The sequence below is a fragment of the Mytilus galloprovincialis genome, chromosome 1, assembly GCF_965363235.1.
Source record: "Mytilus galloprovincialis chromosome 1, xbMytGall1.hap1.1, whole genome shotgun sequence".
In the NCBI taxonomy this organism is placed as follows: Eukaryota; Metazoa; Mollusca; class Bivalvia; order Mytilida; family Mytilidae; genus Mytilus; species Mytilus galloprovincialis.
Genome location: NC_134838.1, coordinates 19,405,410 through 19,427,423, shown reverse-complemented (window position 1 = coordinate 19,427,423; position 22,014 = coordinate 19,405,410). Strand labels below are relative to the sequence as shown.

General features: G+C 32.7%; 1 protein-coding gene and 1 long non-coding RNA gene across 3 annotated transcripts in view; one reads left to right on the top strand and one right to left on the bottom strand.

Moving 5' to 3' along the window:
• LOC143068356 (uncharacterized) overlaps positions 1-22,014 on the bottom strand; it is a 94,792-nt gene that overhangs the window by 6,000 nt on the left and 66,778 nt on the right. The window contains exon 3 of the long non-coding RNA XR_012976158.1: positions 15,253-15,304. This is a non-coding gene — a long non-coding RNA (uncharacterized LOC143068356). The remainder of the gene's footprint in view (positions 1-15,252; positions 15,305-22,014) is intronic.
• The window catches only part of LOC143068311 (tetraspanin-18-like), a 49,845-nt gene continuing 38,264 nt past the window's right edge, over positions 10,434-22,014 (top strand). The window contains exon 1 of one of the 2 annotated variants that reach the window (XM_076242284.1): positions 10,434-10,721. In XM_076242284.1, coding sequence (XP_076098399.1) covers positions 10,659-10,721 — 63 coding nt within the window. In that variant the 5' untranslated portion in view covers positions 10,434-10,658. The remainder of the gene's footprint in view (positions 10,722-22,014) is intronic. The other variant, XM_076242258.1, reaches the window with a different exon arrangement.

The window sequence follows — 22,014 nt, the reverse complement described above, 5'->3', positions numbered from 1 at the left end:
TTTCAAAAATCTCCTCTTCTGAAACTACTGGGCCAAATATCTTCAAACTTTAACTAAATGTTCCTTAAGGTATCTTGTCTATAAATTTTATTAAAAACTAAAGCTTTTAGAGCAAATCTGACATGGGGTTAATTTCATCGATTGGTGAAGATCTATCAGCCCTGAAATTTTCGGACGAATCGAACAACCCATTGTTGGGTTGCTGCCACTAAATTGGTAGTTTTAAGGAAATTTTGCAGTTTTTAACCGGATTTTTGTGACAAAAATGTCGGTTATTGATTTGGGAATGTACGGCGGGCGGTCGGTCGGGCGGGCGGCAATCAAATGTTGTCCGTGCATTAACTCATGAACCGTTCAACCAAAGCTTTTAAAATTTTAATATGTTGTTACTGACAACTAAATGAAGGTCAAGTTCAATAATGGCGATTTTGACTTTTACCGTTCAGGAGTTATGGTTCTTGAAAGATTGAAAAATGGAGTTTTCAGTCGTGTCCGTGCATTTACGCATGAACTGTTCTACCAAAGCTTCCCAAATTTTAATATGTTGTTACTGATGACAAAATGGAGGTCAAGTTCAATAATGACGATTTTGACTTTTACCGTTCAGGAGTTATGGTTCTTGAAAGATTGAAAAATGGTGTTTCCAGTCGTGTCCGTGCATTTTCTCATGAACCATTCAACCAAAGCTTTTCAAATTTTAATTTGTTACTGATTACAAAATAGAGGTCAAGTTCAATAATGACGATTTTGACTTTTACCGTTCAGGAGTTATGGTTCTTGAAAGATCGTAAAATGGCGTTTCCAGTCGTGTCCGTGCATTTACGCATGAACTGTTCTACTAAAGCTTCCCAAATTTTAATATGTTGTTACTGATGACAAAATGGAGGTTAAGTTCAATAATGACGATTTTGACTTTTACCGTTCAGGAGTTATGGTTCTTGAAAGATTGAAAAATGGTGTTTCCAGTCGTGTCCGTGCATTTTCTCAAGAACCATTCAACCAAAGCTTTTCAAATTTTAATATGTTGTTACTGATGACAAAATAGAGGTCAAGTTCAATAATGAAGATTTTGACTTTTACCGTTCAGGAGTTATGGTTCTTGAAAGATCGTAAAATGGTGTTTCCATTCACCTGCATTGTTGCATTTACTCACGAACCATTCAATCTTAGCTTTTCAAATTTTAATATGTTGATACTTATGACAAAATGGAGGTCAAATTTGATATTGACGATTTTCACTTTCACCAATCATCAGTAATGGTTCTTGTGATATTGCCAGGACACAAATAAATGTTAATAAATCCGGTTTGCTGTCGTTGTGACAGCCTCTTGTTTGTTATTATCTTGAATATGAGTATAGATAAATATAAACTGTAAACAGCAATAATGTTCAGCAAAGTAAGATCAACAACAAAAATATTAGACCATAATTGTCAATTGACCCCTTAAGGAGTTATTGCCCTTTAAAGACAATTTTATCCAATTTGTTCATCAAGTTTGCTAACATTTAAAAATCTTCTCCTCTGAAATTACTGAGCCAATTACCTTCAAACTTTAACTAAATGTTCCTTATGGTATCTTGTTTATAAATTGTATCCGAAGTTTTGATCCATTGACAAACATGGCCACCATGGCTAAAAATAGAACATAAGAGTCAAATGCAGTTTTTGGATTATATCTCAAAAACTAAACTTGCTTTTAAACTGACATTGGATAAAATTGTTCAATTGGTCAAGATCTATCGGCCCTGAAATTATCAGACGAATCGAACAACCCATTGTTGGATTGCTGCCACCGAATTTGTAGTTTAAACATAATTTTGCAGTTTTTTTTTTGTCTCACTTGACAGAGTCAAAAAGCGAAACATAGGTATGCTGTTTCCGGCGGCGGCATCAACAATGTATTTGTTTGTGATTGTGTCTAGTTTATGGTGAACCACTAGTGGTAAGTCAAAGATATTAGGTATGCAGTTGTATAAGTGTTGGCACATCTCATTACCATGGAAATAATTTGACCCCGCCCCCTCAGTTATGGTCTATTGATGTTGAAACTTTTGCTTAGTTTTCATGTATTAGTTTGTGATTATGTCAGTTTATGGGGAACCACTAGTGGTAAGTTAATGATATTTGGTATATGTAGTTGTATAAGCATCATCATATCTCATTGGTCAAGATCTATCGGCCCTGGAATTATCAGACGAATCGAACTACCCATTGTTGGGTTGCTGCCACCACATTGGTAGTTGTCAACTCCTTAAGGAGTTATTGCCCTTTAAAGACAATTTTACACAATTCGTTCATCAAGTTTGCTAACACTTAGAAATCTTCTCTGAAATACAGGTGAGCGATTGAGGCTCTTCTTGGGAGCCTCTTGTATTTCATTGACCTTGGACATAAATTATTAATCCGGTGGGTTAACGGTGTATTATCCCTTTTTTAAAATAAATAGACAGTCAGGTGTTTTTTCATTCCCTTCTGACCAGTGCAAATGAGAAGAGGGTATTAATATTCTTTAATCCGTTATAACAGCTTCACTTCCGTAAACATTTGATTAAGACAGTAGATGACACTATATAATATTACACCAAGATGTCCTTAGACAAGTATGATGTATTAATATATAAACTATCTGTTACTTTTCTGGCCAATTTCTGTAAATAATTCTGTCTGGAACAACGATACGTTTTACGCCTGACAAAGGAAAACAGATTGCACAAAGATTGGATAAATGTATTGTCTTTCATGCGACTTTTTCTGATGGTATCGGGTGCCGTTTCCCGTACAAATGTCGATTCATATACAGTATCACTTTAATAAAGATGACAAGCCTTTGATTTGTAATGGCTAGCTTTGATCAAGAAAAGCTTTAGTCTGCTGTACGTCAAATGTATAGTTCAATTCCTTTATGGGCTTGATAATGAAATAACAAACGAACAAATATAATTTGATCAGAGTATGATAGATATGTATTTATCGTATCGTCTCTCTAAGGATGCTGAAAAAATATAATTATGCATATTAACTTAAAATTAGTAGCTTTATATGTCACGAAAGACATTGGGAATGTTATTTGAAGTTATAAAAGAAGTTCATTTAATGAGAAGGGACAAAGCATGAATTATTTTGATAATCTATATACGAACAGAGTTATTTCAGAGTCAGTGAAAAATGTCCACGTTAAAAATTATAAAATTTCGATTCGGATAATGCAGTTATGGTGCCAAATGGCTTATTTGTAGAAAAATGTAATCCCGCCATATCTGTGTGTGGTTGTTCGAAGCAAGGAGCCGTTATAAACTCAGTGGTTGTCGTTTGTTCACAAATCAGGCAGTTAGTTTCCTCGTTATAATAGATTTAAGTTTGTCATTTCGGGGCCTTTTATAGTTGATTATGCAATGCGCTTTTGGTTTAACTCATTGATGAAGGCAGTATGGAGACCTATAAATGTTGATTTCTGTGTCATTTGGTCTCTTTAGAGTTGTATCATTGGAAATAATACAACATCTTTTTATTTCTATATTATCTAGGTGTATGAAAAAGAAATGTGAATAAACGTCTCCCGTAAAATGATAGAATGAAATTCAAAACAGTGTGGCTGTGGCCATTGATTGACACATTAAGTTCATCCATTGACTGGGACAATTTACGTGAACGTTTGTCTGTAACGACCACTGTTCACGACGTACCTACGATAGACATTTAAACTGTGGGGTCACCAAAGGTTTCTTAACGCCTTTAATTATAAAATAATTCAAAAAATTAAACAGGAATAACCTTTATGTTTTGATTTATATGATTGATATAAATCAAAACATCGTGTTATTTCTGATTAATTTTTCGAATTACTTTATTAAGGTGTTGAGAACCTTTGGTGACCCCATAGTTTAAGTGTCTTTAAAAAGTACACAGTGAGCAGTGGTCGTTACATACAAACGTTCACCTAAATTGTCCAAGTCAATGGATGAATTTAATGTGTCAATCAATGGCCACAGCCACACTGTTTTGAATTTCATTCTAATTCCAGATAAGAAGACTTATCTCGAAGTATTATAATCCGTATGTTTTTAGTTCTATTTCTGCGGGTGAATGAGTGCAATCCTCCTCCCCCTTTAGCCGCTTTCCCTTTTCAACCATCTGTATGTGAAATAAGAATTCATAGTTTCGCCGGACTATTTAAATCATCAAAAACTATGTCGGGCACATTAATGTGTGCAGGATCTGAACCTATTCATTACAGAACTACCTGCGTAGGAGACTGAAAATAATAAGTTAAAGTAACACAAAGAATGAAAGAGAGCAGTAAAAAAATATAGGTAAATTAAAATAAAACAAAGAAGAAAACACGTTTTGCGATATCTGTTTTGATAATTACTTGTTGAAAATAAAACATCTTCAAGGATCGCTTAACATTGCTATTTCATAGTTACCAACAGGAAGCATGCCACCATATGTAATATATACAACAACTTATTACATTGATGCATATTAAGAACCAGATCAGCATATTTTTAAAAAGACTGACAAAATCGCTAAACTACCAATGTAAGAAGGTCAATATGTTAACCGGAATGAAATGTGAACGCTGCATCTACTTTGGTATATTAAATAACTTGATATTCAAATAAATGCAGTTATTACAACCATTCTGCATTTGACGGAATTTACTTAACCAAAGACTCGATTCATCCAAACATCAGACAGAAATATCTACAAACTTTTTAAAGAAAATAGCCAATGACATTAGATACATTTTTGCAACGAACAGTTTCTTAATTCCGAGAGTGCATAGATGGAATAATGTTGTGCATGAAAGAAAACTAACAATGAAGTTGTCAAAATAACAAATACAGAAAATGGCTTAAAGTGGCTTGGGGTGAAAATATCATCTTTTGGAATAGGCTTTGGTCTTGAAAATAAAATTGATAACAATATGAATGTCTGTTGATAATGACGGATTAGATCGGAAATCTGCTAAAAGCTGATTTTTGGAAACGTTTCCGTAATTTATAATTTCAATTCATCTTTGTATGATGTCCGAGTTCCGTAAATAGACAAAGAATATATAGTGTAAAAGTCAATGAATTTTGACAATGCGTGATTTGTTATGTATCTCAACTGGCGTATGTAGTCAATTAAGACATTTCAGGAGAACATTTTAATATTCTTCACTAACAAGAAATTTTGTAAGAGAGTTTTATCTTTGACTAAAGTTGAACATACACTTTGTTAGTTTTACGCAATATATAGAAAAAAAGATTAGTGTTACTAAAGAATTACTAAATCAGTAAAAACTGTATACCGACCACCAAAATAAGCATGCTTTTGTGAAATTGATTATTTGATTCTATTCAAGAAAACTTTTTTTATGACCATCCCTTCTAAAACAAACCAGAGAACACCATGATAGAAAAGGAATAAAGACAAATTTAAACATTACATTCACTGCTATATTGATGATTAACATTTTATTACTCAAAACGACACATAAGAAACGGGTAGAAACTTTATGCCATAAGTATATGAAAGAAATTTGATTGTCGTAGAGGCTTGAACTATTGACAATGTTTGAGTAAATAGAGCTTTTACTTGTAATATGAAAATCTATTTAAAATCCACCATAAAGTGGTTTCGTTTAGAGTTGTTTGTTTTGTCGTGTTCCTATTGGGAAGAGTACCAGTAGGGTGTGAGTAGTGAGTGTTGCAAGTCCCATATTTGATTCCGCAGAGCGATGAAGTTTTCAAAAAATTAATGCGCCTAAAAAAATAAGTTTAATGATTGTTTGTGTGTGAACTTGACAGACATTGGATTTAACATAAAAGTATGTGTATGGTATCATAGCTATTTGAAGGATATTAGTTGACTAGCTACGAAAACGGAATCGTTAAAGACAACCGCAGCAATATGTGTGCTTGAAAAATAAATATTACATATCAGAGAACAATTGAAGGTCTTTACACATCATTCTAATATGACGTGCTTCTTTCGCTTTGTGAACAAACCCATGCTCTAAATCCAATAAAATTTATTTGCACATGCGTATATTGAATTCTTCAGAATAATGAATTTTATCAAATTATCATGCAATTAACATATTTCCTTAATTTTAAAACACTTCCAAACTGTTAAATGCTGCACATGATGTTAATTATTCATTTATTATGACTGTAATGTGTTGCATTCCGAAATTGACATATTTGACCTAGATACGACAACCGTTCATGCTGGCTGTTCAAACTCCTCCCTCTGAAAAATCACAGTGCCAGCCGTTTGCTACTTTACAAACAAAAAAGGAGGTTCATGGAAGAGCGTACACAAACGTTTTTACACTTTATATACTAATCGGACATAGAAATTACCATAATTGTCTTATTTAGAATCGAAATAACTGATGCAAGCTATACTATATTGTAGTTTTAACATGGATAGGCATTATATTCGTGTTATTTTAGCCCTCACTATCGCTCGGGCAATCAATTATTTCTTAAATTTTATAAATTATTGACGAGAAGCTACTTTCGGTTTACTCAAAGTTACTTTTGGCGTCCACGCAAATGTTTCTTCATACTGATTCAATATATGAATATTTCCACTTCCGGTTTAGAAAATGTCACTTCCGGTCTCAGATGATAGCTTCATTTACCGTTGAAAACTGGAGTTGATTAAACCAAATTGGTACCGTCATTTTATGAACAATTACAAAGTTCCCATGGCTGTAAAAAATAACAATTTCATGAAAGTAGAGGTTGCATAATTTCAATCTTTCTGTGAAGTTTCAAGGGATTTAGGTCGAAAACTTTAGATTGAAGCGATTACTCACTTCCCCTAACCCATGCAACTTCTCGCACATTCCGATTGCCCGATATCAATAACTTTAAACCGAGTTTACACTTTCTGCAACCAGATCAAAGATATTTTTCTACTTATACCAGTTGTATTCATTGGTTTGAAAACGCCAATGATTTTTCGATAGAAGGCAATTTCAAACAAAACAAAATATGGATATTGAAAATATAAAGTCATTTCATTGTCCATCGGCACAAATCAAATCCGTCAAATATATGCTGATGTATTCACTGTTCAACCTTTCCGTCTGTCCTTTACTACGGAGGTATATTTTGTTGTCTGATCTATCTTCGGCGATTGAATATATTTCTGGTACGATCGACATTTACAATTACGTTCAATAATTGACTTTTGGTATAAAATGCCATCCTTGGTGATGTAAATTCTTGATACTGTATGATTAAACAGATCAAACTCAATCAGATGTTAATTAAGATGTATTTTGAAATTGATCAATACATTGTTAAGTTGCTGTAAACAGGCTGAGATAAAATTCATTTCATAAAAAGTCTGTCATGAGTTATCTCTGTAAAAACTGAAGCTAACGAAACATAAAAACTGTTGAAGTTTTAAGTTAGATTTTATTGAAGATGGCGCTTTTCTATTTTCTATATTAATTTCTCCCATAAACCGACTTCTTGCTTTTATTGTTTTTGTGTCGTGCAATACTGTTGTCGAGAATAAATAGGGTCAGTAAGAGTCACTGTATAACAGGATTGATAATAATTAAAACATTGGAGCATAGGTAGTTTTAGAACAAACATAAAAAAGCAATAAATATATTTAATGCCTGGCGTTAATAGACCTTACTTCAACTTGTGCAACTAATTATTTCTAGAGCAGAAATGTCAAACAGTAACTAAGCACTTACAAACAAGTGTGAATAAGTAAAACCTACAGGGAAACATAGGTATTTGGTTGTGGCAAATTAATCACCAATCGAGTGCATCCCAAACAATTAAGAATTCGAGGTGGTTCTCTAATGATCGGTCGTCATAGATTCACACCAGTGTTTTGTTTATCTCATCATTTTATTCTTTAATTACAAGACCTTCATTCAACGGTGCAATGCATCTATGGAATGAGAGATTTTGAATGTAAGCTATCATTTAGTTTTGGTTGGAATCGCACGCTGACATATTACATACATTTTTTTTACATTCACATAAAAACTATACAACTTCAAAATGAATCAAACATTTTCAAAATGAAAATCAAGTACAATGGAAATGAACCTCACGATTATATTTTTACGCATATAAATTAAAGCGTTTTTGTACAGAGAGGCGTAAAACTAGTCAGATGCTCTATAGAAAGGTTTTTATGATCGGATGAAATATTGCAAAACTATTTTTCTGTATCGTTAAACACTTCCGGGAATTTAACATTATATATCCATATCTGTTTTGGTAGCGGAATTGCATTGTGTATCTCTTAACTTTATATAGATTTGTCAAAGACATTTCTAACCCATCTTTTTGAAATCATGTTCTAATTCCGTAAAAACTGACTGTCACGTCCTCCTATTTGAACAAATTTAAACATCAAGTAAAGATATACAGTAAGAAAATTTTAAGTGGATTAGATGGGGTGGAGCGAACAAACCATATTTTTATCATTTTTATTTCCATGTACTACAGCATGCTCAGAATGTGACATTACGACATGATATGGGTTATAATATATTCAAATATGTAGGATTGTACGCATGTATAGAACTGGTTCACCCAAGTAACAATATACAAAATCAAACTAACTTGGCCATATTTTGTTCTTCTGTTTTCGGATCTATTTTCGTAAGGAGACGGTTGTTAGTGGTTCGGGCGGCGTAGGGAAATGTCTTGGGTTTTTCATTTCCTGTTATCTTGTAATCCGCTGACGCGGAGAAAGCATGTTGGCCCATATTTAAAGTAAGAACTGTGTAAAACATCTCTCGGGTAGTTTCTATAGACATTCAAGCGATGTAGGAAACAGAGCAGTGCTATATGATTTCACAGTGTTTACAGACGCACTTTAAAAAATGATCAAGCTCTTCGTTGTCTAGAGCTGTTAACATTTCGATTTACAGGACTTTACTGATAAATTAACAAATCAAGGCCGCATTTCTTTCTAACCTAAATTTTGTAAACGTTGTGTCGCGTTTGTTGTTGTTTTCAGACTTTTTACAAACGCAGAACAAATACTTCTTTTAATCAGGTTGAGTTAAGAAACAAATGTAGCGTTTGTACTAACAAACGACAAACTACAGACGCATTTTTATCGTTTGCATAGTTTGTCAGACGTTGTGCAAACTTTGCAAACGTATGTTGGAAAGAAATGATCAAACCATGTGCGCGCTTAGCCGTTTGGATCGTTTGTGTTAGAAAAAAATGCACTCCAAATCATTATTATTTTGTTTTCAAAGTACCCTTTGATAAACATGGTCTCTAATAAAATAAACTTCTAATACATTCACATTTCGTTCTACTCATAAAGTATCGAACCTGTATCTAATCTAACGATTGTTAAATGACCACAAAATTGTTAATCGCTTTTTTACACGAATGAAAGAGATGTTGAGGATAAACATTTGAATGAGACGTCAACCCAACGATGATAGCATTTCAAAGGAGGAGAAATAATTAAGCCGTACTTTCATAAATTTCGATTTTACAGCGGTTGTTTATAGTATGTGCCTATGATGATTGATGCGACAGATCGTCAATATCTATGCAATGTCGCAGTAATGACTCCTCTACCCAAGGATATAGATTACAGAATGTTTCTTAATTAGTCTTATGCTCAAAACCTTTTATGTTACATTCATGGTCATAAATGTAAAATTGATCTTTTCCACTGTTTTAGACAGACTTTACATTTCTATTTAATATGGATCCATCATAGAGATAGATAGATCCAGAATTGACAAACAGGCTATTTATCTTTTTTTCAATTCCCATTTCAATTTAGTTACCGATACTGTATCTGTCTTTTGGATTTTTGTTTACATTCATATCATGTCAGCACAGTCAGACTGGTCTTATGAAAAGGGGTGATAGTCGCAGGTAGTACATAAAAGTTTGAAGCACAGAGAGCTCCATTAAAAGACTGTGTTAAAGTCATATGATTTTTGAAGTAATTTTGCGTCGTTCGTATTTACCTTTCGGATCAATTTTCGATTTTTAACACAGTCACCGCCTCTACTTTTTCATGTAAACGTCTAAATTAACAGTATTATTTGTATATAAATCCAATAATTAGAAAACTGACTAAATAGTTTATACAATAAAAGTCGTGTTTACTTTACGGCCCATTCGTTATTGCAAAAATATGGAATGTAACATCTATAATATTATACACTTGCATTACAATCTGACAGATGCTACCAATAATTACGCGTGCGGTAGCCTGCATGCGTCCAACTTAATGTCAAACAATTCATAATATCTGTTAAATTACTGGATTATTCTTGAGCAAAAGCAACAGATATCTTTACTTATATTATTGAATATCAATAATGTAAAATATGTTGTAGGACTAATCTACGTTCATTCTATCAAATGTCGGGTTATCTGCCCATGGGAATACGACACCTGGTTATTGTTATGATAGTACGAAAGGTGCAATTCTGAATAAGTTTATATAGATTTCGTAACTTGAAATATGGATTGTATTTTATTACAATTTTTACAGTTTTTGATTACATAAGAAATTAAATACTTGTGAAATTCGTCAGGATAAATGACACAATATTGAAGATGTGAAAACTTCTGTGGTCATTATGGTTAAAATTATATTTGGAATTAAATTCTGTATATTCTGTATATTCTTTAAATAATGGGCGCAAAGGAGGATCCAGAGGAATTTGAGGAGGAAATTCAGCCTGATATGGATTCCCAGGTGAGTGGAAAATGTTTAAACAATCAAATTCATTCTTAACTTTTTTCTTTTCTTCAATTCCACAATTGAAAAAAAGATTTTTTTTATATTTCTATTCTCTGAATTTACCCTTTCCACTTATCGTACCGATTCCTAAAGATCATGAAGAAAGGTGAATTGAATATTCAAAGTCACCATTTATTTGTAAAGTTTGTAATTAATTTTTAATTGCATCAGTTTTCCAATAGCTTTTGCACTTCATGTTTAAATTAAAATTAATTATTCATTCATTTATTAGTTTTCAATATTTGTCGCAATTTATGACAACTAAGCATAATTGTTCATGGTTGATCATTGTATATATATACCTCAGAATCTCTTATTTATATACATGTTCTGTATATACTTAATTCTATTTTCATAAGTTTTGAAAATCCTTTGTTATTAGATCTACTTTATTTTTTACAAAACAAGAGATATTTGACATACGTTTGAACATAGCATGTATCTAATATGTCAAAAGAGAAAAAATACCCAAGGAAGTGTTTCATTTATTGAGATGTATTGTTTGCACGATGAATACAAGTACAAATAACTAACCAAGGTACATGTACATGAATACAATATATTTAGCATGTATATATAGAACTAGCACAAAGAAGGTTTCTTATTAACAGAATAGACATTTACTTTACCTATTAAGAAAAGACAGATTTTACCTATTATGTTAACATAAATATTTAAACACGTTTCCTTTATACTAGTAAGAATTGTAACTGTATTATGTATAGCCTATATGTGTTAGTAAAACATCTGTCTTAGATTGAATCCTGGCCGAAAATGGACGTAGAAATCGTCCAAAATAATGTTAAGAATAGTAACTTTATAATGTGTCGCCTTAGTATATGTTTTAGTAAAATATCTGTCTCAGATTAGTTCTAACAGAGAATGGACGCCAAAATCGTCCGAAATACTGTTACGAATATTGTAACCATATAATGTTTCGCCAATATGCCTAATAAAACTAATTGAGTTCTGATTAGGAATGGACGTCAAAATTGTCCGAAATATTGTGCAGCATCACTGGTCTTATATAAAAATTGACAAGAAATGACAGAGATCAAAAGGGATCAAATTTAAATTGGAAATAAAGATAACATAAATATAGGATATCAATTACGGTAAATCAGGCACATTATATACTTGAACAAAAGTCTGGTCACAGATGTTTGATATAAAACCCTCTTATCACTATATATATTGAACTAAAATCAATTAAATCAAATTATGTATGCAATTATAGACACATTATATGGATCATGCATATGTTGATTTTAAGAGATTACAATCATTTGATATGATTTATCCAGTAACTTCTTTCTTAACAGAGTATGTCGCCTTGTTTACATTTAAATTAACATATAAAAAGATATATTACTTTATCTTTGATAGCATAAAGTTTCTGGTAGCTGGTATCAAATTTTATTCAATTCTAGACTCGAAACAAGGTAACTACAGAGTAGCCAAATTGTTACAAGAACTGTTTATGCATCATTTATATTGTGAAGGGGCATATAAACTAAAAGTAATCAATCTGTACTGATTTTCAAATTCATTGGCGATATCACCAGTGAACCCTTTGACATAAATTTCATTAAAATTCCATTATACATGTAAGTGCATGAGAGTTTTTCTTTCATTATTTAACATTTCCAATTGAGGGGCCTCGGTGGCCAGGTGGTCATGTGTAAGTAGTTCTACTACTGTAATCACTAGCCAGTCAATAATGAGTCTGAGGTTGTTAGTTTGAACCTCGCTCGTTCGGGTGCACCTGACTCCTTAATTGACTAGGATTGTCATTTTTCCTATCGAAGGTTGGTGGTTCTCTCCGGGCACTCCGGCATCCTCAACCAATTAAAATTGGCCACAATGAAATAACTCAAAAGCGGTACATAAAGAAAAGTGGCGTCGAAAACCAACAATCAACCAATCATTTCCAATTGACGTAACTCACAAGATTTTGCCGACCTTTGACATAATTCTATTTTAGTCTGGTGAGAACTGCATGTGCATGCTCATGCACATTGTTATTTTTCAATATTAATCAAACTAAAAGGTGATAACCCACAATTTAGATTTTAGAACTCGTCTAAAATATTGCTGATGTTAACTCTAAAAAATATTTTATCAAAGTTCAAAAACTTAAAGTTGGTCATATTTATTTCTTCAGGTCCCAGAGTGCATGCTATAATGATTTTCCGTAACTTATCTTTGATATTAGAACGGGACATATAGAATCCCCAAAATATTCGACGAACTCTGTTTATAGAATAAGTCTGAAATATTGATGATTTTGACCAATGCCAAAAATTCTATTTAACTCCAATGAGAATTGTGGGTGCGAGAGTTCTCACAATGTTGATTTTCCATATTGTCGACATATCTAAGGGCACAAGTCCCAAAACAATTAATGATGGATTGGTCCTAATTTTCTTATTCCTGAGGTAAAACTTTGACATTTATATTCCAATAAGCTTCAAATAGAATTGTTGGCACGAGCTGGCACGAGAGCGGTTAACATTTCCGTGTTATTTACATATGCAAAGGTATAATTCCTTCACCTATGTAATCGGTGGGTCTTAATTTACATGTTTCAGATATTACAGATGTTAATCATCACAAACCATCAACACAAATCTTATTGCAATATGGCCATTAATATAGCGTTTAAAATATCGGATGGCAGTCATCAGCCTGTCCATATCCCCTGAATTTATGTTTTCCATATATATAAATATATATAAAAAAACTTTCGTTTTAAACTACATGCAATTGGTGTCATGAATGGAACCGCATACGCTATACGTTTTATAGCATTCCCTGTTTTACTTGATTCGTATGACTCGATCCTTATTTCTTCACATACTAGTGGTTCTTTTTCAATATGTTAGCCAACTCTAAACAGTGTTAAATATGAATAAACGAAGATATGTCAAAGTTGAGTTAACGAGAATACATGTACATGTAAACATATATAATTATAAGTTCTTTTAACCCAGAGTATGGACAATACATTCAACAGAGATAACCAAATGTCTGACACCAACATCATAAGTCTCTCTTTCTAGAAAAAGGACAGACAAATTAAAAAGCGATAACTGATGTGGTCTCTGTCATTTAACTTTTACACCTTCATATATTCCAAGGGAGAAACAGTAAATACGGCGACTGAGTTGCATATCTTTCTACTTTTCCTTATCCAAACTTAAATCACAAAATAATACTTTGAGCAATCGATAACAGTTTTGGGCGATTACTGCATGGTTAATATTAAACTGGACAGCTTCAAGTGATATATTGAAGATCTTCTTTTTCTTGTAATGTGTTTGATTATATTTTAACTACGTAAAGTAAACGGTCTATACATGCACAGTGAGTAAATTGTGCATGCTATTGTACAAAAGAGGAATGTTTGAAAAATGTATGACTGGTATTATGTAGCTTTTTAAAGAAGTTCTGTTGGATAAGAATTTTAAACGTGTTTAAGAAACGTTACAACAAGAATAAACATTACTTTATTCTTTATCAAAAGTAATATAATCAAATTTATCTAGAATTTGTTCAGTCAAAATCAAAAAGTTGTAGAAACTTGCGTTTTTATTGAGGGGCAAGCTGAGGCCCGAGTACGGGTGCGGGACTTTCTCGATGCCGTTGAAGACCAATTCAGTGATGGCTTTCGTCAGTTTTCTGCTCTATGGTCGGGTTGCAGTCTCTTTGACATATTCCCAACTTCCATTCTCAATGTTATCAAACTTGAAAATCAAAGTGACTTAACATTCGTGAATATATGTCATTTAGTATTACAAAATTTGCAAATTTGCATGTTTTTGTAATATTTTCCGTCGAAGGACATCGTTAACCAACATATTCTTGTGTAAAGATCTAAAAGAAAGCACATATAGCTTTCGAATTCAGATCGAATGTTTGTATTGGTTCAGAGTGTCCTTCTTAGTAATTTTTATTAATGAAATTCAATATTTGTTCAATTCCTTCAAAATTCCTCAGAGCCAAATTGTAGCTCTGAGCCATCCGAAATACACGGCCGTAGACGGTAGTTTTGTAAATAGTACTTACATGAAGGTGTGATACAGTATTTCAGTAAAAATTGAAACATTTAGAAATGGCTCTGATGTAAAATTAATTCCGAAATTAATCAACCGGTTTTCTGAAACGTCGAGAAGACGCTAGAAAGTCAAGGATGTTTATTATTGAATTTGTTTTGAAGAATATTAAAATACTGCTGTACATTAGATGAAAGTTTCTTCAAATTACAATATACCGAAATTCCGTTAATTCACCTGATTGTACAACGTTGAAGATGAAAAGACGGTGTAATATCTAGCTTGTTTAACATTTAATAAGATATTGCATTTCTTATGCTTATTTAAATGGAGAATTAATAACGCATGTTTTGGATGTATGATCGGTGTCTGTCTAATCATGTAAACAATTTATACCGGTTCTGTACATTAATGAGAAACATATTGCATACCTGCTTCATCTTTATAACACCAGATGAGATCTTTACCTTTTCTTCATTTCACCTGCAACATATGAAGAAGTTTTTTTAATATACATTGCGTTGTAAAATGTAATTTGTACTCGATGTAAGAAACCCGAGAAAGAGCGTGAATAATTAGTAGAAAATAAAAGTAAAACTATTTAGAAATCCTCTTAATTAATTTCGCATATTTCATAGATATTGGCTCAAAGAAGTTCCAGTTGATAAGAAGAAAAAGACTTTAAATACATTTTACTACTTATTTAACAATAATGATCTAGTTAATTTTCGTTCATACTTATTTGCAAATGTTATTATAGCTTTGAAGAAATATTCTATTGGTTTTGGACATGTATTTGCACTAGTCTGCCTTTAATTTTTTAAACAGTTTAAAACAGAAATAAAATAATGCATCTTATAACGATTGAACTGGTGTCAAAATCATGACAGAGTTTTCTGTTTCGCTAAAACAGCTGTCATCAGAACAACTTGAGAGGAATACCTCTTGCATGATATATATGTATCCTCTATGGAAGATTGAATGTTACACAAACAATGGTGTATAAACAGCTCATCACATTATTAGTAAAGACAATAATGCAGCCATAATTCTAGTACAAAGTCATTCATACTGTCATCATGTAACAAGTGAAACACACATTTGTCTGAGAGGTCTACATAACTATGCACTCTGTTTTTAGAAAAAAATGTGCAAGGATAGGTATCTTGTTGAATAATTTATTGTTGGAATGGGGCTGCAACTTTGTTTTTGAAGGATTTTTTTTAACAAGCTAAAGACTTATTTTTTTTTTCGACAACAGGAGAAGAAGAATTTGTTTTCAAATCATCATTTTTTATGCATTCATACTCATAGAAAATGAAGTGATGTTAAAGTGCGAACACTTTTTTTGTCAATAAAAAGATAAAGGTCATCTTCACTTATACTTATACATATATGTTGTGTACAAGTTATAGTTTTGTACAAAAAAAAATGTACAAATTATAATTTGTATTTTGACTTTGTACAAATTGTAATTTGTACAAAAAGTGCTTGTACAAAAAGTGCTTGTACAAATTACAATTTGTACAAAATTTGACTTAAATTCACTTGTAACTTGTACAATAATTTATAATATGGATCTTGTTATAAAAAAAAACATTGATACACACCAATGAAGTTGTATTCCATGACCACACAATAAACCTTATTTACAAAATATAAAAAATAGTTATGTATCATTTGTTTGATCAGGTGAGGGGATTATGGCATCGGGAATTGTACAATATCTTAAGCTTTTTACATTTTCATTTGTCCTCCATCCTTTTGCGTTTACATGAGAAACCCCTAATCACCAGTTTTTGAAAGCTCTTTATCTGATTCTCGTAGAGAAAGTCGAAGCTCAAAAACCGTAGCTGTGAATAAAGATGAGTCTTTAACAGCATCAATTGATTTCTAGACAAATATATATCCTGTTCAAATTCCTACAGCAGTCCTAGTGTAGTACCTAAATTCCCAAGATTCAATAATTACACTATCAGAATTGTCACTGATGCCAATTTCTATTACACTATCAGAATTGTCACTGGGGCCAAATTCTATTTTATCCATCTGATGAGTTAAGCCTTTTTCAACTGATTTTTATAGTTCGTTCTTATGTTGTACTGTTATACCACTGTCCCGGGTTAGGGGAGGGTTGGAATCCCGCTAACATGTTTAACCCCGCCACATTATGTATGTATATACATAAATAGAAAGGTTACTCGGTTCACATGAAGTAAGAAGATAATAACAAAGATAAATCTGGTAAAAAAAGCTTATGTGACATATAAGTTAAAACAACCTGTTTCTGTTTCTGTTTATATTAAACAGCTTTATTTCAGAGTTGCATTGATTTCATGTGAAACTTAAAGTTTCATACCTCAATGTGTGATCTGTATGCCCAATAATGTATCACTAGATCTTTCAAATTATTGGAGCAAAATGCATTATGTGTGTAGGTAAAGGTGGAATCTTTGGTTAACTTGCTTGTTAGCTGAACCATGAAGTCATTATTGTATTAGGCATACTACCTCCCTTCGGATTAGTCTAGTCCTACAGACAGATACATTGGTTATCTGTCGGACTTGTCTACTTTTGAAGGAGGGTAGTTTACCTTACCTAATAATGACCTCGTGGCTCAGCTAGCATGCAAGCTAACCAAAGATATTACATTTACCTACACACTCAATGCATTCTGCTGTAACATCTATTCCTTCAGCAATCAAAGCTGGGCTTCAGAGTTACCGTAAAGCTGACTACATAGACTCTATATACATGAGCGGTGTGAATCATATTTTTCCATGATACTCAAACCATTCAAAGATATGTTAGATTATACTACGGAACCCTGTTGGTCTCACACGGATTATAAAGTGTCTTTTAAAGTCCTGCGCTGAAGATGTGTTAAATCTAGCGCTGGAGATGTAAAGTCTAGCGCTAGAGATGTAAAGTCAAGCACTGAAGATGTAAAGTCTAGCACTGGGGATGTAAAGTCTAGCACTGGAGATGTGTAAAATCTAGCGCTGGAGAAATGCAAAGTCTAGCGCTGGAGATGTAAAGTCAAGCGCTTGAGATGTAAAATCAAGGGCTGGAGATGTAAAGTCTAGCGCTGAAGATGTAAAATCAAGCGATGGAGATGTAAAGTATGTCGCTGAAGATGTAAATTCAAGCGCTGGAGATGTAAAGTCTAGCGCTGGAGATCTAAAGTCAAGCGCTGGAGATGTAAAATCAATATGATAGAAAGATTTCATATCGAATGTACTAAATTTGGGGTCCGACGTCCGTGAAATTTTCGCTCTTTGAACTTCTTTTTGGGAACCACGAAATAGGATCATTATTTGAATCTGTTATTTTTCTCCATTGTTGAAGCATATGATAAAAAGATCATAACATGTCATTTTTCATATGGCATGTATTACCAGGCCTCGGCCAATATCAGCCCTCGAGCCATACGACTCCGAGTTGGGCTGATATTAAACCTAGGGCTGATAATACATGCGATATGAAAAATGACATGTAATAATCTGATAATATCATACTACTAGCTTGAGATGGAAAATTATCGCTAAAAACTAAGGCACGTGGCGTTGCTTATGAAATTGACATGAAATTGCCAACGTCGTCCTTATTTTTAAGTCAAATTTTCTATTTTTAGTAACAAAGGCGGTTATGTTTGAAAGCGGTTGGGGTCATCAACCATAATTCTTAAAGGGAATCATAAGTGTTTCATTTACCCCAAATCTGGTAGTAATTGATCTGTTAAATGATTTTACAGAACTTTTTTATTGATTTTACCCCTATGTTTCATTTATAGCCATGGCGGCCATGTTGGATGACCGGCCGGAACATCGGATATAATTTGAAAGTAGACACCCTTAGGATGGTTATGGATATGTTTGGTTCCAATTGACCTAGTGGTTTCAGAGGAGAAGATTTTTGATTTTTTTTTTAAATTGTCAAATTTTCTATTTTTAGTTACGACAGCGGTCATGTTTAAAAGCGGTTGGGGTCATCAACCATAATTCTTAAAGGGAATCATAAGTGTATCATTTACCCCAATTTTGGTAGCAATTGGTCCATTAAATGATTTTATAGAATTTTTTTACCGAATTTTTTATTGATTTTACCCCTATGTTCTATTTAAAGTAACGGTTGGTTGGTCTGCGGGGTCAACGGATACAATTTTGAAAGTAGACACCCTAAGGATGATCATGGCCAAGTTTGGTTCCAATTGGCCCAGTGATTTCAGAGGAGAAGATCTTTTTATAAAAGTTTACGGATGACTTTACATCTCCAGCGCTAGACTTTGCATATCTCCAGCGCTAGATTTTACACATCTCCAGCGCTAGACTTTATATCCCCAGCGCTAGACTTTACATCTTCAGAGCTTGACTTTACATCTACAGCGGTAGACATCTCCAGCGCTGGACTTTACATCTCCAACACTAGACTTTACATCTTCAGCGCTGGACTTTACATCTCCAGCGCTAGACTTTACATCTCTAGCGCTAGACTTTACATCTTCAGCGCTAGACTTTACACATCTTCAGCGCAGGACTTTAAAAGACACTTTATAATCTGTTTGAGACCAACAGGGCTCCGTAGATTATCGCTATTTTGTGAATTTTTCCTTTGATAATTTTATGTGATAAATTTTCTTATCATAAACTTAGACTAAATAACATGATTTTAACTGTATGATAATAGCGTTAAATTAACGTAAATTACATATTTTTCGAATTGGTGCTTAGTGGGCTGATATGAAAAGTTTATCACATGTTTCGATTGTTATCACATGCCATTCCGGAAAATACACCTCAATGCTACGTTTTCAGTGGAAAACATTACAAAATATTGTGTACAAAACAATTATTTGGATAATTAAAAGTATATGGTGTAAAAAAAAATAAAAAAAATAAAAAACAAATTATTAAATAAATGCATTTTCAAACATAATTTAGAAAGTTACTTTGAAAAAATTGACTTTTCCAAACAGTGTTCATTATGAATATTGGTAAATTTTATTTTTTTTTTTGTTGATTCGTTCGTCCATATCAAAATGTTTTTCTTCTCTGTTGAGGCATATGATAGAAAGATTTCATATCGAATGTACTAAATTTGGGGTCCGACGTCCGTGAACTTTTCGCTCTTTGAACTTCTTTTTGGGAACCCCGAAATAGGATCATTATTTGAATCTGTTATTTTTCTCCATTGTTGAAGCATATGATAAAAAGATCATAACATGTCATTTTTCATATGGCATGTATTACCAGGCCTCGGCCAATATCAGCCCTCGAGCCATACGACTCCGAGTTGGGCTGATATTAAACCTAGGGCTGATAATACATGCGATATGAAAAATGACATGTAATAATCTGATAATATCATACTACTAGCTTGAGATGGAAAATTATCGCTAAAAACTAAGGCACGTGGCGTTGCTTATGAAATTGACATGAAATTGCCAACGTCGTCCTTATAGGTAAAATAGCGATAAACAGATTATCATTTGTCATCTCATCTCGATTAATTTTTCTCGCTTTCGTTTAGATTGCCAACGATAATCTTTAAAAACATGCAATCTATCATATTTCTTTACTTTCGATGTATGCAAAATTTCAACTTCTCTACACTTTTTACCAGTAATAGTAGTAGTATTCATCGTTATAAATTTAGCGACAGATTGAAAGAATTAGGCCAAATTTATATTTACAGGAACAACTTTTCTAAATTTACAATCGCCTTTGCCACAGAAACAACAGTACCATTGATGTTTTCATTTTTTTATTCGTTCATTATAAACCATACTTAATATATGCACCATAATTCAAAACTAAACATGGAAATTCGCCCACAATTCTTTTCTGTGCGTTTTGGTTTCCATGGTAAAGCAAAAAGTCTATACTGCACTCTCATAAAATTCCGTTTAATGTGCATATGCGTTATAGTAAATCAACAAGCTGAAAGAATTAAGTAACATTTCTTCTATAAATGTCACTGGAACATTCAATTAGATATTGAATCGTATATATATCTTTTATTTTTTCTATCATTAGATTTGTTTCCCCTGTACTGCACCTCCGAGTCTGCAATTGATAATTTCTTTTCCGATGACACAATACACACATGCTGATCGATATGGACGTCAGATTGCCTAATGTGTTTAATTCTAATACCGACTACAAACATGGAAATTCCATGTTTTAAGCCTATATTTATAGAACTTAGTGATTTCTGTGTATTGTATTGTATCAGTGCAGTGAGATGGTTTTATTGGATGTTGTTTATCGTCATGTAACGGTGCTGATCCTCGGTTTCATGTATAAGGGAATTGTAATAAATAAATCAGAATATATATATATACATATATAAGAATGTTGCAAGTAATCATTTTCAGATTACGATACGAGATAGCATCATACTTTACAAAGTATTTTACTTTGAACATGACATACATTGGTTCCAATAGCTGTAATTTCACTGCCCTGACGTCATACAATTCTATGAATCAAAACGAAGATATGGTTGCTTAATTGGATAATCTTTAATATAAAATCCAAAAAAAAATCAAATTCGAAAATCATTATCAACTCCCAACTAAAAATGCAATCTTTCTGTATTGTAGCGTTTTCTGCCTCTTTCTTTTGTGCATATTTTTAGTTTCACGCTTTCTGTAGTTTCACCATACAATATACTTTAATGTTTTTATGATACAAGCATGATGTACGAAACTAATGAACAATAGCTTGAAAACTACGGCAACATGTATTTTAGAGGGTTCATACTTGAAAACAATTTCAGATTATTTTTCGTGGGGTTAAATTTCTGGCGTTTGTTTCTTATTTGCTTGTAAGATGATTAATGTTCAGGTTTTACATATTGTTTAAGAACAGTTTAAAACTTAATTGGTGTTACATATCCACGAAATTGACGACATTGAAACTCAAACAAAAAGTCTGCCTTTTATGGTAAAGCACAATCTTCTTACCGATGATTCAATTAGACTAAGTGAAAAAGCAAACGAATAGCGCTTTTTTTTTTTGTCCTCATCTTGCTAGACGCTACCACCGGATTTGCAAATTGAAGACCAAAGAGGCGAAACAATACCAAACTTCGTCAAATATATACAACAGATTAAATACTATAAACTTAACCATTTATGTTTATATCATATTACACCATATAGAGTAATGTAGCTAAGATTGATTTTAAAA